The following is an 18,119-nucleotide window of genomic DNA, read 5'->3' as shown; positions in this document are numbered from 1 at the left end:
TTTTACATTTTCCTCGAAAACTCAAAGAAATGGCACATATTTGTTAATGTTTCTATATATTTGACAAATTATTTTATATATTTATATTATTTTGTTGTATATTTTTAGCAACATAGTCAAATAATATTAAAACAACAACAACAACAACATACATATACAATAATGTGCTTCAAAAAGAATTATATATATATATATATATATATATATATATATATATATATTCCCCTTGTTTATCAGGGCTTTTGTTGGATTTCAGACTACAAATCCCATGAAGAAAAAAGTGTAACTGCTTTGCAGCTGAGTGGATTTGATATAATAATACACTTCAATGATCATGGAAATAATAAAGATAGATAATAAGGCATATTTCATACAATTGTTGATATTAATGGGAAATTTTAACATTCATAAAATTAAATGGTGCGACACCAAACCTATTTTTCTTACTTTAAAAATTATTTTAAGTTTTATTGTTCTGTTTTGTGTAATTGCACAAGTAAAAAGGCAATTAGAGCTTATATAACTATTAAATAACATTGTACGATGTTGTATAAACTGGCGCCGTTTTCCTTTTGTCTATTATAATTTTGTTCTTGTCCTCTGTCCACTATCTTTTACTTGGAATGAATGTCTCATTGTATTGTTCTGGTTAATGGCTTTTTAAATAATAATAAAATAATAAAAATAACAAAGACTACAAATCCCATGAGCACTTCGACGGATTTTTGGCGCGGTTTTACGTTCGCGGCGGCGGCCATTTTCTTTTCACACCTCCTCCGTTTCAAAGACAGCCAACCAGCTCTCGGACTACAAACACACGGTTTCATTCAAAAAAACTCCACAAACAAAAACTTCCAAACGCCACCGGAAAACCGTTCCGACTACGACTTCAGAGGCCGCTGCTCCAACACCGGGCCGAAGTGGAACACTAACAGGAGGGTTTATTCTAGGTAAAGTGGGTCCGTAGCGTGAATATGGCGACCGCAACCCCGAGCCGCGAGTCTGGCCGCGCGTCGGCCGCGCAGACGCCCCTGAGCCCGACGCGGATCTCGCGTCTGCAGGAGAAGCAGGAGCTGAGCGCGCTCAACGACCGCCTGGCCGTGTACATCGATCGCGTGCGGTCTCTCGAGCTCGAGAACGACCGGCTGCTCGTCAAAGTGTCCGAGAAAGAGGAAGTCACGACCAGAGAGGTGCAAAACCCTTCCTTTGTGCTGCTTTTACGAGCGATAAATCTGCCCGCTAGCGTCAGTTTCACGCGTATAGTGGTGTCATAAATCTTGTTTTTTTTTTGTCTTTTTATTTACGGTTACTTCCATTTTTATATTGTTTTAAAAAAATTTTAAGGTAACATTTCATTCGTTTTATGTTGTTCTTGAGGTTTAACACTTACACGGGGCATCGCGATACAACGTTTTTGAAAAATCGCGCGAGGAAGTCGAGTGTTTCTACACTAACTTATCAACCATGTGCGTTTATAATAGCCTTTAGCTTATAGTAAAGCATGTGCACATCTAACCTTGTACAAAAACGCGTTGCACAATAGGGTAAAGTGAAACGCTTTCAGGGAGTGGCCGTTAAAGTGTGTCCGCATGGCTTCAATTTGTATAATTTGCATTATGTATGCACGTGCCAGCCTTTTAGTTGTGCGTTTATGTGTTAAAAACAAATGTAAAACTTTTCCAAGTGTGAGTTCAGGTCTGTAAATGTTTGTCCTGGTGTGTTTGGGCGTTTTCCTTAAACTTTTTTTTTTTTTTTTTTTTTTTTTTTTTTTTGGGAGTGGCCAAATGCTCTTTTCAAATTTGAATCTGGTCCCCCTCCATCTGTCCCCTTTGTTTTGAATGTTGACCACATCAAACTGAAGCCCTCATACATCAAAAATGCCTAAAGAATATCACGTTTGATATCATGCACGATCCTATAGACACATTTCGGCCGTTTTTCCAACTGGATTTACTGACAAATAATGTCTGATAATAGCAGCTTAGTGACTTAAAGGATTAGTTCACCCTAAAATGAACACCCTTGTCATTTACTCACCCTTAAGTTGTTAAATACCTGTAAATATTTCTTTAAAATTAAGCTCTTTTGAAGAATGTTTGAAGCCGAACACTTTTGGGCACCATTGACTTCCATAGTATGGAGAGAAAAAAAACAATTTAATTTACATTTTTGGGTGAACTATCTCTCTAATAATTCAAGACTTGTTGAATTCTGAATAGCTTTAATCTTTAATATCACACAACAATCCTATAGAAACATTTCGGCACGCACATGCTCTGGATTTACTGACAAATAATGTCTGATAATAGCAGCTTATTGGCTTTAAGGATTAGTTCACCCTAAAATGAAAGATTTACTCACCCTTAAGTTGTTAAATACCTGTAAATATTTATTTGAAATTAAGCTCTTTTGAAGATTGTGTGAAGCCAAACACTTTTGGGCACCATTGACTTCCATATTATGGCGAAAAATATTATTTAATTGTAATTTTTGGGTTAACCATCTCTTTAATAATGTGAAACTTGTTGGATCCGGAATAGCTTTACAAACACTTCTGCATGCACACAATTTTCAACTTAACCTGAGTTTATTCTACAAATAATAGCTAATATCTGCTTGTGGTTTAAACGTGAGACTTCTAGCATCCTAAATCTGTTCTGTCGTGCTTTATTCTAATCTCCGCGTCTCTTGGAGACGTGTAACTCTCTTGGAGACGTGTAACTCTCTTGGAGACGTGTGAATCTGTTGGAGATGTGTAAATCTGTTGGGTTTCTTGTTGTTTTTGTGCTCTAGGTGTCCGGGATTAAGTCTCTTTACGAGGCCGAGCTCGCCGACGCCCGTCGCGTTCTGGACGAAACCGCTCGCGAACGAGCCAGACTTCAGATCGATCTGGGAAAAGCCACCTCTGATCTCGAGGAGGTCACCCGGAAGTAAGTGTTACTCAGAAAACGTCTCTTTCAACTGGAATCCAGTCACTTATCCCCCTCTTTTAATCACCTGTGAGGTCAGAGGTCGTCTTTAAACTTAAGTTGGGCTTATTTAACTCGACTTAAATCCGGCTCCATCTGCTCATTTGGGTAAATGAGTCTCTTCCTCATCGGAAAGATCCTAACTGAGGAATCCTATCTTGTCTGTTTGCTAACCCAAGTTCAGTTAGGACAAAAACTATTATAAAATCACGTTTATTAAGTGCATAATCTTATCTTTACCACAGATATGGAAAGGGAATTACAGAAGCATCATAACTGTCGTAACTTCAGAAGTGTTTGAAAGTAGATCTCGGCAGAAAAATCTATTTTTCGATAAATCGTTTTTAAAATGTGATCGATTCAAAATCGATTCTCAAAGGCCACGAATCGATAAATTTCCATATTTATTATTCATCCATCAGCCAAAAGCCAGTATTAGTGTTCCTCCACTGTTCAGCCTCATGTTACACTAATGCTGAGAGATTATATGTGTGTTTTATCTTAAACATAAAATAACCTGATCCTGTTTGATCAAAGCATGACCAACTTCTGACTCGTCAGCATCAATTCTTCATCTTGCATCCGAATCCTGTCTCTTCATCGTATGCGTTTGAAATATAGAGTTGAGTTCTGTGTTAATGCACCCAAGTGTGCCTAAAATACAGTTTAATATACAGGTTTGTGGCTCTTCATTTCTTTGAATAATTAACCACTTGTAAACTTGTTTTTTAATAAATATAGGATTTGTATTAAATCTATAATTATTGAGTCGAATCGGGAGTCGAAATCGAATTTAATTGAGAACATCTGAATCGATTCCCAGCCCTAATGGAAAGCCATCTATAAAAATCACATGACAATAGTCCTGTCTGAGAGAATGACATCACATTTATTAATGATAGAAGATGAACAGTGATGTTTGATGGTGGAAACAACCAATTTTGCCTCTTATTTTAATCTCAGTTATTTCTATTATCGGAGTTTCTCCGTTGTGCTTCACAGCTGCTGTTTGTTTGCGTGTCGTTGGTTGCTTAGCAACAGACCTGAGAGTTGAGTACCGAACTCGTTGGATTGGTTTAAGATTTCCCAACTGCAGATAAGAGGAGATTCCTGTAAGATCGGATGCGGATCCTAAATCAACATGAGATTTGCTTCTGTAATACAAATTTGTGAAAAATCCTAAATGAACTTGTCAGATCTTAAGATAGAAAGTTTCTGTAACGAGTCTTTGCGGTTAACGCATCATCTCTGGTTGATCTGGTTGCTAACGAACGCATGCAAACAGGAAGTGAGTGTCGCGTGTGTCAGATTGCGGGCGGATGCTCTAAACCACGAGAGAGACTTGTGTCGTGATGCAGATTTCACTCGGAGAACCTCAGTAACGATGTGTGACATGTTAGCAAACCTATAAGTGATTTATGAAGTGATGAAATGATTGATTCACTGAAATAGGCTTGTAGAAACGATGTAAAACGCAGCTCATGTTAATATTATTGTGATTGTGGATTTTAATATTCTTTTCTTATTTCATTATTAAATCGTTAATAATGAAAATATGTACTAGGTCTGGGCAAAAAAATTAATAAATCGATTTTAAAATGTGGTCGATTCAAAATCAATTCTCAAAGGCCACGAATCGATACATTTCCATATTTATTAATTCATCCATCAGCCAAAAGCCAGTATTAGTGTTCCTCCGCTGTTCAGCCTCATGTTACACTAATGCTGAGAGATTATATGTGTTTTATCTTAAACATAAAATAACCTGATCCTGTTTGATCAAAGCATGACCAACTTCTGACTCGTCCAATTTTCAGCATCAATTTTTGTATTTTCATCGCATGCGTTTGAAATATAGAGTTGAGTTCTGTGGTAATGCACCCAAGTGTGCCTAAAATACACAGTTCAATATACAGGTTTGTGGCTCTTCATTTCTTTTTAGTAATTAACCACTTGTACACTTTTTATTTTTATAAATATAGGATTTGTATTAAATCTTTAATCATTGAGTCGAATCTCGATCTGAGAACTATCGACTCGAACTGTAACACCTGATTGGATACCCATCCTCCCGTTATACTGACTGAGTCTGTTTTCCAGCTACAAGAAGAAGGATGGGGATCTGGCTTCGGCTCTGGCCCGGATCAAGGATCTGGAAGCGCAGTTCAACAAGAACGAGGCGTCTCTGAACACGGCGCTCCGCGAGAACGGCTCGCTGTCTGCAGAACTAGCCGACCTGAAGGCTCAGCTAGCCAAAGCAAGTCACGTTTACTCACACACCGCTTCACAACACAGTGTTTCAAAGCAGCTTTACAGAGATAACAGGAAAATAATGCAACAAAGTTTGTTTCCAGAAGAAAATGGCATCACAGTCCAGCTTAAGGAAGTTCAGTGATGGTTCATTTTTGTTGTAAAGTTATTCATTTTTATATATATATAGCCGCTCTGGAGAAAACCGTGATGTCATCGCACAGACTCGTTGAACTGCGGATAACGACTGAACTTGAGAACACAGTTGGCTAACGCTGCTTTAGGGAAACACACCCCTGCTCAGTCCTCATGTAATGGTGTCAATGCAGGCAGAGCAATAATATTGTCGAATATTAAATTAAATGTCCCCAACTAAGCAAGCCCAAGTCCCTTCCTCCACAGCTCAGTCTAACGCAGGTGTGTGTGTGTGTGTGTGTTGCAGGCTGAAGATGCTCACGCTGTGGCTAAGAAACAGCTGGAGAAGGAGACGCTGATGCGGGTGGACCTGGAGAACCGCTGCCAGAGTCTGTCCGAGGACCTGGAGTTCAGGAAGAGCATGTTTGAGGAGGTCGGTGGGAGAAACCTTTAGACTTTTCATGTGGGAAAACTAGCATTCCAATAATCCATGATTGTAGATTAATATTAACAATTTATGATGATCATTTTAAAAAAAAAAAGTGTTTTTCTTGATTACTAGCATTTAACTTAACCAGTAAATCAGAGTCCAGAAAAATGGAAGCTGACCAAACCGAATTTGTGATGTCTGTGTGTGAAGCTCTAACAGCGGTGTGTGTGCAGGAGGTGCGTGAGACGTGTGTGTGAGCTCTAACAGGAGTGTGTGCAGGAGGTGCGTGAGACGTGCAGGTGTCAGGAGAGGCGTGTGGTGGAGGAGTGTGTGTGTGTGTGAGCTCTAACAGGAGTGTGTGTGTGCAGGAGGTGCGTGAGATGCGCAGGTGTCAGGAGAGGCGTGTGTGTGTGTGTGAGCTCTAACAGGAGTGTGTGTGTGTGCAGGAGGTGCGTGAGATGCGCAGGTGTCAGGAGAGGCGTGTGGTGGAGGAGTGTGTGTGTGTGAGCTCTAACAGGAGTGTGTGTGAGATGCGCAGGTGTCAAGAGAGGCGTGTGGTGGAGGAGTGTGTGTGTGTGAACCTCTAACAGGAGTGTGTGTGTGCAGGAGGTGCGTGAGATGCGCAGGTGTCAGGAGAGGCGTGTGGTGGAGGAGTGTGTGTGTGAAGCTCTAACAGGAGTGTGTGTGTGTGTGCAGGAGGTGCGTGAGATGCGCAGGTGTCAGGAGAGGCGTGTGTGTGAAGCTCTAACAGGAGTGTGTGTGTGCAGGAGGTGCGTGAGACGCGCAGGCGTAAGGAGAGGCGTGTGGTGGAGGAGTGTGTGTGAAGCTCTAACAGGAGTGTGTGTGTGTGCAGGAGGTGCGTGAGACGCGCAGGCGTCAGGAGAGGCGTGTGGTGGTGGAGGAGTGTGTGTGTGAGCTCTAACAGGAGTGTGTGTGTGCAGGAGGTGCGTGAGACGCGCAGGCGTCAGGAGAGGCGTGTGGTGGAGGAGTGTGTGTGTGAAGCTCTAACAGGAGTGTGTGTGTGTGTGTGCAGGAGGTGCGTGAGATGCGCAGGTGTCAGGAGAGGCGTGTGGTGGAGGAGTGTGTGTGAAGCTCTAACAGGAGTGTGTGTGTGTGCAGGAGGTGCGTGAGATGCGCAGGTGTCAGGAGAGGCGTGTGTGTGAAGCTCTAACAGGAGTGTGTGTGTGTGCAGGAGGTGCGTGAGACGCGCAGGCGTAAGGAGAGGCGTGTGGTGGAGGAGTGTGTGTGAACCTCTAACAGGAGTGTGTGTGTGTGCAGGAGGTGCGTAAGGAGAGGCGTGTGGTGGAGGAGTGTGTGAAGCTCTAACAGGAGTGTGTGTGTGCAGGAGGTGCGTGAGATGCGCAGGTGTCAGGAGAGGCGTGTGTGTGAAGCTCTAACAGGAGTGTGTGTGTGTGCAGGAGGTGCGTGAGACGCGCAGGCGTAAGGAGTGCGTGTGGTGGAGGAGTGTGTGTGTGAACCTCTAACAGGAGTGTGTGTGTGTGCAGGAGGTGCGTGAGACGCGCAGGCGTAAGGAGAGGCGTGTGGTGGAGGAGTGTGTGTGTGAACCTCTAACAGGAGTGTGTGTGTGAACCTCTAACAGGAGTGTGTGTGTGAACCTCTAACAGGAGTGTGTGTGTGAACCTCTAACAGGAGTGTGTGTGTGAACCTCTAACAGGAGTGTGTGTGTGCGCAGGAGGTGCGTGAGACGCGCAGGCGTAAGGAGAGGCGTGTGGTGGAGGAGTGTGTGTGTGTGTGTGAACCTCTAACAGGAGTGTGTGTGTGCAGGAGGTGCGTGAGACGCGCAGGCGTAAGGAGAGGCGTGTGGTGGAGGAGTGTGTGTGAACCTCTAACAGGAGTGTGTGTGTGTGCAGGAGGTGCGTGAGACGCGCAGGCGTAAGGAGAGGCGTGTGGTGGAGGAGTGTGTGAAGCTCTAACAGGAGTGTGTGTGTGTGCAGGAGGTGCGTGAGACGCGCAGGCGTCAGGAGAGGCGTGTGGTGGTGGAGGAGTGTGTGAAGCTCTAACAGGAGTGTGTGTGTGTGCAGGAGGTGCGTGAGACGCGCAGGCGTAAGGAGAGGCGTGTGGTGGAGGAGTGTGTGTGAACCTCTAACAGGAGTGTGTGTGTGTGCAGGAGGTGCGTGAGACGCGCAGGCGTAAGGAGAGGCGTGTGGTGGAGGAGTGTGTGAAGCTCTAACAGGAGTGTGTGTGTGTGCAGGAGGTGCGTGAGACGCGCAGGCGTAAGGAGAGGCGTGTGGTGGAGGAGTGTGTGTGAACCTCTAACAGGAGTGTGTGTGTGTGCAGGAGGTGCGTGAGACGCGCAGGCGTAAGGAGAGGCGTGTGGTGGAGGAGTGTGTGAAGCTCTAACAGGAGTGTGTGTGTGTGCAGGAGGTGCGTGAGACGCGCAGGCGTAAGGAGAGGCGTGTGGTGGAGGTGGACTCAGGATTGCAGCAGGACTACGAGTTCAAGCTGGCGCAGGCGCTGCAGGATCTGCGCAGACAACATGAGCAGCAGGTGCAGATCTACAAGGAGGAGCTGCAGAACACCTTCATGGCCAAGGTCAGACACCCCACATCACTGTTACACAGCTGACCTGCACCACACAACCAGTCACATGGGGCAGTGTGTTGAGATTTATGCATCATCTGAAAGCTGAATAAGTTTTCCATTGATGTATGGTTTGTTAGGATAGGACAATATTTGGCCATGTTATATATAATTTACAAATATACATATTTGGTTGATGCAACTGCTTGAAAATCTGGAATCTGAGGGTGCAAAAAAAGTTAAATCAAAGTTGTCCATTAATGTTGGCGATTGTGCAGCGTTCACTCACAGAAATAAATGTTTTATATATTTACAGTAGGAAATGTATAAAGTATCTTCATGGAACATGATCTTTACTTAATATCCTAATGATTTTTGGCATAAAAGAAAAATCGATAATTTTGACGCATACAATGTATTGTTGGCTATTGCCACAAATATACCAGTGCGACATGTGACTGGTTTTGTGATCCAGGTCATTATAGCCAATAGGCTTGCTATGATAGTCGGTGTTGACTGTGTTACCGGTGTTCAGAAGCAAGGTTACATCACTCGCCCACCGTGTCACTGCCCCCCCGCCGTTGATTTATTTATAATTTTTTTGATAAAATCATTGTTCAGTTCAGTTAGAGAACAGACACTGTTGTAAGTTGTCATGAACTGTAACAATGGATCTTACAAGATAACACGATGTAACCTTGCTCTCACTTGAAATGTGTCCCCACATTAAGTCCTTGAATTTGAGGTTGTTGGACCTGGAAAGTCTTTGAAAGGTCCTTGAATTTGAAGTGAACCGAGGTGTGGGAACTCTGCACTCCATGGCGTTAGGAAACGTGGTTTGCTCTCTGACTGAGTCCTCTCTCTCTGCAGCTGGATAATGCCAAGGTGTCGTCGGACATGAACGATAAAGCGGTTCTCACGGCGCGCGAGGAGCTTCAGGAGGCCCGTGTGCGCATCGAGGGCCTGAGCTATCAGCTCAACGCCCTGCAGAAACAGGTACCTAAACATGTTTTCACTGCTAATATTGCTCACGAACCCTTCCAGAAGTTTACCATAATAATAGGGTAGCAACATAAGTTTGGCAGGAAAAAATTTAAGTATTAATTAGTGCTGGGTAACGATTAATCACATCCAAAATAAAAGTTTGCGTTTACATATGTGTGTACTGTGTGTTATTAATCAGGTACCTAGACACGTTTTTTTTTTTTATGGAAATGTATAATATTATCATTTAAATTTGTCTAAGTCATTGCACTTATTTTCATATTATTATTATTATTATTAATTGTATAAGATTTGTATTATCCGATAAATAATGGATTATTTCCTTCAGCTGAGACGCTTCAGATGTGCACTGTTGATGACAACATAATTTTGAATTGCTTGAAATATGATTGGAATCACTTATTACAAAGGGAAATACAGTTCAGCGCAGTGCAAGTCTGTCATATAGAATACATACAATTATTATGAGAACATTATCGGCTAATTGTGTGTTTGGGACATGGATTTTTAATGTTGAGACTTTTGTTTTTGTAATCAGGCTCTCAAAAATTATATAAAAATGTAGATTTATCAGCCAATATATTGGTTATCGGCTTTCAAATATAAAGAATTATCGGCTTTCAAATATAAAGAGTTATCGGTTTTCAAATATAAAGAATTATCGGCTTTCAAATATAAAGAATTATCGGCTTTCAAATATAAAGAGTTATCGGTTTTCAAATATAAGGAATTATCGGTTACCGGCTTTCAAATATAAGGAATTATCGGTTACCGGCTTTCAAATATAAGGAATTATCGGTTATCGGCTTTCAAATATAAGGAATTATCGGTTATCGGCTTTCAAATATAAGGAATTATCGGTTACCGGCTTTCAAATATAAGGAATTATCGGTTATCGGCTTTCAAATATAAAGAATTGTCGGTTACCGGCTTTCAAATATAAGGAATTATCGGTTATCGGCTTTCATATATTAAGATTATCGGTATCGGCCAAGCTAATCTACATTAGCTTGGTTGGTAGGATTTAGCCAGTTTTATTTCCATGGTAATCCTGAAACGTTTGTTCTCTTTGAGTCCTTGTGTAGTATTAGAAGAAAACGTCTTGTTATTCAGCCTCATAGATGTTATCCGTCATTCACGACTTGTTTTCTCCCCCCCTCAGGCGTCCGCCGCCGAGGAGCGCATCCGCGAGCTGGAGGAGATGCTGTCCAGCGACAGGGACAAGTACCGGCGGCAGCTGGACGCCAAGGAGCGCGAGATGGCCGAGATGAGGGAGTGCATGCAGCAGCAGCTGAACGAGTACCAGGAGCTGCTGGACGTCAAGCTGGCCCTGGACATGGAGATCAACGCCTATCGGAAACTGCTGGAGGGCGAGGAGGACAGGTGAGCGCCTGACGCATTCCTGAACACACTCGAACCGACAATCATCCAAAAATGACAGGAATGCCCACCTAGACGGCACTTTCAGGGCCTTTAAGCTTGTGATTTGCTTACTACAAGGTGCTTAAAGTACTTTAATTTGACTTTTTGATATTTAACTCCTGGAAAACCCTTGAAAACAGACATGGTTATGACGAGGTACTTGAAAAGTGCTTGAATTATTTAAATGCGTATATTGCATTTAAATAATTCAAGCACTTTCAAGGACCTCTTGATGTCGGATGTCAATATTTGAAGTGAATCTAAGATTCAAAGATATTGTTTTGATAAGTGAGATCTCTAATTGTAGTCCTTGAAAGCCAAAAAAGTAGTGCTTGAAAAGCCAGATTTACAGTATCTGTACAAACCCAGTTTTAATGGAAAACTAGATAAAAAATACTAGGCAAGAAAGCATTTTAAAACACGGCTGAGATGTGTTGCTAGGCAGACTAGCGATCGGACAAGCTTGTGTTTCAATGTAGGAAGCTAACTCGGTTTTGTGACGCATTTAGTTTGATGCACACAAACTGGCTGTTCTTGAGGGTTTTGCACTGGTTTTTCGATGCTGCTGATGGCAGCTGATTATTATCATTGTTCATCTGCAGCCCATAAACGTGTTCAGGAACGCTCCACTTCACATTTTTGCGCATCATACTTGACATACTTGAGGTTCTGGAATGTGTAAGGTAGGTTGTAAAATGTCACGCCTGAATGATAATTGTTTCCCGCTCGTGCGTGAGCGATACGATAGAGCGAGTTGTCAAGAAATAAGTCAGAGAGCTCATTTAGCACGAGGACGAGGAGACCAGAAGGCAGCTAGACCATCTCGAAGATTGAGACCAGTTTAGGATAGTCTGCAGTTGAGATATTTGGAGGACAGATGATAGGAAGGAAAGGTAAGCACAGTCGCATAAACATTGTGTGTTCATGGTGCGGTTGCCCATTCTTATGGTCCGTTCACACCAACAACAATAACTATAATATAGTTTTAATAATTTTGTGAGGATGAGAAACTCCACACTACAACTATAATAATAACACTGATGAATGATATTGTTGGAATCTCTTTCAAAAACAATGTTTCCAGCTGATTAATGATAAATACCATTGAAAACCAATCAGATTCCATCTACCTTTAAAGAGGACCTTTTACGCCCTTTTACAAGTCTTGATTCTACTAGAACAGGTTTTCCTGCTTGAATGTTGATTATTTCCCCATATTCTCCATTGTTGCGGCTCCTCTCTTCCCAGTCTGTCAGTAACGCTCTGTTTAGTTCCCGTTTCTGTGAAGCCCCTCCTTCTGAAAAGCACACTGTGCTCTGATTGGTCGTCTGGAGCAGTGTGTTGTGATTGGTCAATCGCTTCGAGTGTGTTTGGGAAATGTCACGCCCCTTACCATAACCGCCAGTTTAACACACTACTAACTAACTCAACCAGGCCCCGCCCCTTTATTCTGCATATTAATTATTTAAATGAGGAATATTGTGACGTGTTCATTCCCGGAAGAAACTCAAGACTACAATGTTTCAGGGAGTTCAGAAACACTGACTCTGATCTAGAGAAGAACTCCCACTGAGGGACGTTTTCATGCTCCGCAACATTACACACTAAAGACAGATGAAAAAGCGTAATAGGTGCTCTATACAGTAGCATTTAATCAGGGTTCGTACAAGGTACTTAAAGTGCTTGGATTTGACTTTTTGAAATTTAAGTTCTTCGTTGTTGGGTGTGAACGGGCCTCACTTTTTGTTATCATACGCGTGTTCCTGTTGATTTGGGATGCGTAATGTGCCTGTGTGTCCCGTCTCCTCTAGGCTGAAGCTGTCGCCCAGCCCGTCCTCTCGGGTCACGGTGACCCGCACCTCAGCCAGCAGCACTTCTGCGTCTTCACGAAGCTCTCGCTCTAAGAGAAAGCGTGTGGAGCTCGAGGAAGAGTCCATCGCCGTCCCCAAACTCCAGTTCAGCCAGGAGGCCGAAGCCACGGGGAGCGTCAGTGTCGAGGAGATCGACCTGGAGGGGAAATCGGTGACCCTCAGGAACAACTCGGACAAGGTACTGTGAATTTTGAAAAAAATTCTAATTTCACTTCACGTTTTAAAGGGGTCATCAGATGCCCATTTTCCACAAGTTGGTATGATTCTTTAGGGCCTTTATGTAAAGTTTGTAACATACTTTGGTTAAAATTCCTCAATGGTTGTGTAAAACATGGTTGTTTTACCTCCTCAAAAATCCGCGACAGTAATTTTTGATTTATGGAGTGATAAAAAGACAACAAAAAAAAAAAGTTTGAATCTGGCTCTATCCAGTGTTTAGATTTCTGTTTAGAAAATAAGACAATACCTCATTTGCATATTTAAACAACATTTGTCATACAAAACATTTACTATTTTCACATTAATTATTTACCGTGTTCACCTGTGGTGTGTTGCTTTATAAAAAATATCTTGTATTTCATAATTTTATCCCACATTTAGGATCAATCTCTGGGCAGCTGGCGACTAAAGAGACAAATTGGTGATGAAGAGGAAATCACCTACAAATTCAGCCCTAAGTTTGTCCTGAAGGCCGGTCAGACGGTAACGGTAAGCGAACTGGACCGTATCTCATTTTTGCTCCAACTCAGGATGTTTTGTAGATGTTAAACTTGTGTGTTTCTGTTGAAAGGTGTGGAGCGCCAATGCCGGCGTGTCCCATAGTCCTCCTTCAGATCTGCTGTGGAAGAGCCAGAGCTCCTGGGGAACCGGAGAGAAGATCCTCACCTCATTGGTCAACTCAAGCGGAGAGGTATGAGGAACACCAGCAGGGTTCGGCCTTTGCTGATTTTGTGTGCGAATGCGCTAACGAAACTTGAACTTTTATTTGCAGGAAGTGGCCAAGCGAACCGTCACTAAAAGCGTGCTGGAAATGGAGAACGGTGATGATGAGGATGGAGACTTTGGAGATGAAGATCTTTTCCATCAGCAGGTAATAGTCAGAAACTGGAAACAGAAGTTTTTTGAAACTTTAGGCAAAGTATTTAAAATAAAGTTTGCCTATGTTGAGTACCATATTTGATACATCAGGCTTTTATGGCTGATATAGTGAGAATATGGAGGAAAGAAAACGAGACTCTGATTCAGAGAAAAAACATGCAAATTGGTGCAGATGCTGATATTTATTTGACCAAACACAAACAGTAAGATGAAATTCTGATGCTTTTAATGTAAATCAATGAGAACAGTTTAGCAGATACTTGCATAAAATGCATAGAAATATCAATATCTGCCAATAATATGTCTTGGTAAGATGATATTTAAATGACAGCTCTGTTTGTAGTCTTAAAGTCCCCCTGTAGTCAATAATTGTATCCCTTAAAACTCATCTTTGATCAACAAAATGACATATTTAATTTTTTTCTTGGAAAAAAAATCTTCATGCCTTAAAATATCTTGAATGTAACTCGACACCCTTGTCTCATTTAGTATGCGCGATTCTATGAATATGCAAATGAGCCCCGCCTCCACTCACTCACTCAGCTCAGAGATCCACTGGTTGACGATCACACGTTGATCTGATTGGTTACAAGGTAGTTTGTGACGTCAGAAACACCAGCGATTTCAAAGCGTGTGTTTGAGACTGTCTTTGGTTCACTGCAGTTTTAAGGAGGAAATACTCAGCAATGGTGTCGACTTATGAATTTACACATGGTTTGTCTTAAAGCATATTAAAAAAACCACATAGACACATAAACAACATTAAAAGCTGGATTTTCCCCACAGGGGGACTTTAAATCATATAATGAAATGATGATTGAGAGATGAACAAATAAACCTTCCTTAAAAGCCTGATGATCATATTTGATACTCATAATTTTTCAAAAAAATAATGTATGATGATCAAATAAAGCGAAGCTGCTCCAGTATTACTAACAATACCAAAGTTATTACATTCACTTGATAAAAATCAGATTTGACAGCATACAGACACATGGAGGACGTTTGTACAAATACACTAAAAGATTTACTTGATAAGAGTCTAAACCATCAATCAGTTGTAGATTGTAGACATTTATTAATGCTATTTACTATATGTACAGCACTTTGGTCGGCCAGTGGCCGTGTGTAAATGTGCTCTATAAATAAACAAACTGAAACTGAACTAGTAGATTGTGTTTTTCCACAAAGTTGTGATCATTTATAGGCCATAGAAAATAGTTTCAAATATGATTCGGTAGATGTAATGTAATAACCTTTGCTGAATTTGCTCTTATTTTCAGGGCGACCCAAAGACCGCATCCAGAGAATGTGCCGTCATGTGATGGAGCCCCTTTAGTATCTTCCTTCCCACGATTCAGTCTTTTTTTTGTAGAGCCACTACTTTTTGTATTCCTCGATAATGAGTTCATAACACCCCCCCACTCCCTCAGTCCTTTATTTCTACGGACCTCATTTGTAAAGCCAGTCAATCTTGAGCAAAAATGCCACGGCTCATCAGCGAAATAGTCTTGATCATCGGAGAATGAGTCAAACGACCTGAAATTAGAAAGTATTAGTGCGAGCCGGTGACTAAGGAATCTGCATATTCATGTCTATGAATCGTGTTCTCGTCACTTATGAATGGGGTTATTATTATGACGGTGAGCTCATGTTCTGTAGTGCACTATAGCCCGTAACTGACAGCTGTCAATCTTGTGGTTTTTTTTTTTGCTTCGCCAACCAGACAAACAGGGTGGAAACTAAATCAAACTGCTTCGTAATGAACTCTCCCACCATTTATCTTATTGTTTTTTGGTTTTGATTTGTGCTTTACATAGTATTATGTATTAAATCAGTGAATGTTAAGACATTAATCAAGCCCAAAAGTTCATACGAGCGAATGTTATAAAAATGTATGTCCACATACAACATGTTTAAATGTTTAAACATTTTTACAGTTCATGTGAATGTAGTGTTGAATTGATCATGTGATCAGCGTTTTAAATTGACTTTAATCGACACGATTACACAAAAACGCAGATTTACCAAAGAAATGGACGACGAATGAAACCAATTTGACTCGGTCAGATTTGCCTTGTTTCTTGCTTGCTTTGCTCAACTTCTCGAGACACTCCAGATAAACTGAAACCCATGTAATAGTTGAGTAAATCTGCATCCATCATCCACCCTGTCGGTTCTGTTGCGTTTTTATTTTAAGTTTTAAAACGTACTTTTGTTTTAATTAAAATGTTTCTCGGACAATTATGCATGCAGCGAATATTTTTATATGAATCAGCGAATGACTCGGAGTTGTTTAGGGGTGACGCGTACATTTTTGCAGGACAGCAGTTTGATTTTTAGCTATAATCGTATATTTTTGATAGGTTTGTCCTCAGGATTTTTAAAACCCTAGTGCACAAGGAAATCTTTACATGCATTTAAAATATTTAGATTAAACGTCTTACTTGTGAATATATTCAGTGCAGTGTGTACAAAACAAATAATTGACTTGGGGAAACATTTTTACGATTTCTGTCTTTGTAAGGTTATTTTAATGGGGGTATCGTAATCTTCGTGTTTACTTTCCTAGGGTTCTTCTAAAGGTTCTGTGAGAACGAATTGCCTCAATTGGGACACAGATTTGTGTCAAATTTAAGTGAAATTGAGCTCAAGTAAAGTTGTATTTGTGTACATTTGTTACTTGGCCTCTGAGCTAATAAAATCGGATCTTTTTGTTTAGTTTTTTTTTTTTTTTACTTCATGTGACGTGAATGGAAACTGTTTTCTAGCCAAACACTCCTCATCTGTGAATTTTTAATCTAGCTTCTGTTAGTTACAAACACTGTTTTCATAAGGAAAGTCATTTCCTTGTTCTTTTCAGGTTTTATTAGACAGGGCTGTGACTCATGTAGCGGATACAATGTGCTTCGGTGTATTTGATACGAAATTGTCAATCCGTCATTTGTAACGATCTACTGTAAAGTTTTAAAAAAACTAAATGCTATTTGAACTGCCATCAAAGTACAGAAATGTGAGTAGAAATTGAGCCATAAATTGTGAACTATGAATCAAATTTGTTACGGGGTAAAAATTCTTCATTGTAAGAGGACTTTTGAAGGGCTATAAGAGAAAGGCGCATGCCAAAAGTGTCATTTAATTGTGATTTTGATTTCTTCTTTTTTTTGTATGCATTATCCAATAAATGTTTTACTTATTACGTTGTGCCATTGTGGGTCTGTTAATAAATACAAATCCTGGGTCTGTTTGAGAGATGCACTGATGTATCGAGATGGTCCTCACTGCAGAACACGAAATCCAGGGGGAGGAGTTGGATCCAGATCCAACTCCTCCCACATTACATATACCTAAACCTACCAATCTCCACCCCTTAGATCTGGATCCAACTCCTCCCCCTGGATCTCGTGTACTGCAGTGAGGTGCTACTGGATGTATCGGCCAATAATCGCTATCAGACGATTATTTTTAGCTATCGGCCGATTGTTTAAAAACAGCCGATGAGGGCCGATTATATCCTGTCAATCAAAAGGGTGCGGAAAAAACGTGAACGACTGCAACTCATACTGTGTGTGAAGAAAATCTCTTTTGTGTATTGAATTTAGGGCAAATTAACGCGACAATAACGCTTTAAAACAGTTAAATAATAGCGACGTTATTGCAGGCTTTATTTGACCCTGTGAATCATCCGTAGTTCAAGCCAGGGTTGCCGGATCTGCAGTTTTCCCTAAATTAAACGTCATTTATAGCGCCTCATGCCCAATAATCACAAAGAGCTTGTGCTCTGTTACTTCTGATAAAGAATAAAAGTCTCATCTTTCAAATTCTGAATATTTTATTGCGAAATTCACACAATAAATGGTGATTTGACGCTCTTAAATGTGGCGTTAGATCGCTATAGCGCCTCAGTTCAAGAGGTCTTTTCTTCCACTTTAATACAAGTTATATCTAGAAAAACATGCATGAACATCAGAAGGTATGTTGAATGATACAGTAAAACTTACCGAAATCCGTATCATGTCTCGTAATCATTCAATCTGTGTTTCAACCGCGGAAAGAAGTCAATAAAACAGCTTGAGAACAATATCACTTAATGTTGCATTCACCTCAGGAGAGTTATCCAGTGTTCAGTTCGTTAGCTATAAAAACACCAGAGAAGATCTTATTCACTGTTAAATATATATGTATGTTTGAATAAATTTGCCATGAAGAAGTGTTTATGTAAACTACCTCATCTGCAACTCAGTTGTATACAAACATTTCAGCTTTTTTCATTTGAGTGTAAATATTATATCTGGAAATAAATAGTTGAATATAACAGCTCTGTTGTTAATTTTAACCTAATATTATAGTGTTCCTAGAACAGCATTATTTAGGAGAGATTTTTTTAATTTATTTAAG

At 40.9% G+C, this 18,119-nt stretch overlaps 1 protein-coding gene across 1 annotated transcript; it reads left to right on the top strand.

Moving 5' to 3' along the window:
• The first annotated feature begins 753 nt into the window (after nt 1-753).
• Nucleotides 754-16,920, top strand: lmnb2 (lamin B2). Its single transcript, XM_082139081.1, has 12 exons — nt 754-1,190; nt 2,794-2,930; nt 5,070-5,226; nt 5,662-5,787; nt 8,167-8,337; nt 9,196-9,321; nt 10,493-10,713; nt 12,564-12,801; nt 13,224-13,331; nt 13,414-13,533; nt 13,615-13,713; nt 15,005-16,920. Exons 1-12 carry the CDS (start codon nt 975-977, stop codon nt 15,044-15,046), a joined length of 1,761 nt encoding a protein of 586 aa, XP_081995207.1. The 5' UTR covers nt 754-974; the 3' UTR covers nt 15,047-16,920.
• Nucleotides 16,921-18,119: the final 1,199 nt, after the last annotated feature.

Source organism: Leuciscus leuciscus (assembly GCF_965113295.1).
Source record: "Leuciscus leuciscus genome assembly, chromosome: 15".
NCBI lineage: Eukaryota > Metazoa > Chordata > Actinopteri > Cypriniformes > Leuciscidae > Leuciscus > Leuciscus leuciscus.
This window is presented reverse-complemented; position numbering and strand designations above follow the sequence as displayed.

Bases quoted from the DNA above. Each gene is read 5' to 3' on its own strand.
- lmnb2 (XM_082139081.1), top strand. From the start codon at position 975: ATGGCGACCGCAACCCCGAGCCGCGAGTCTGGCCGCGCGTCGGCCGCG. The intron at 1,191-2,793 runs GTGCAAAACCCT...TTTGTGCTCTAG, and splicing joins AGGAAGTCACGACCAGAGAG to GTGTCCGGGATTAAGTCTCT. The intron at 12,802-13,223 runs GTACTGTGAATT...TCCCACATTTAG, and splicing joins TCAGGAACAACTCGGACAAG to GATCAATCTCTGGGCAGCTG.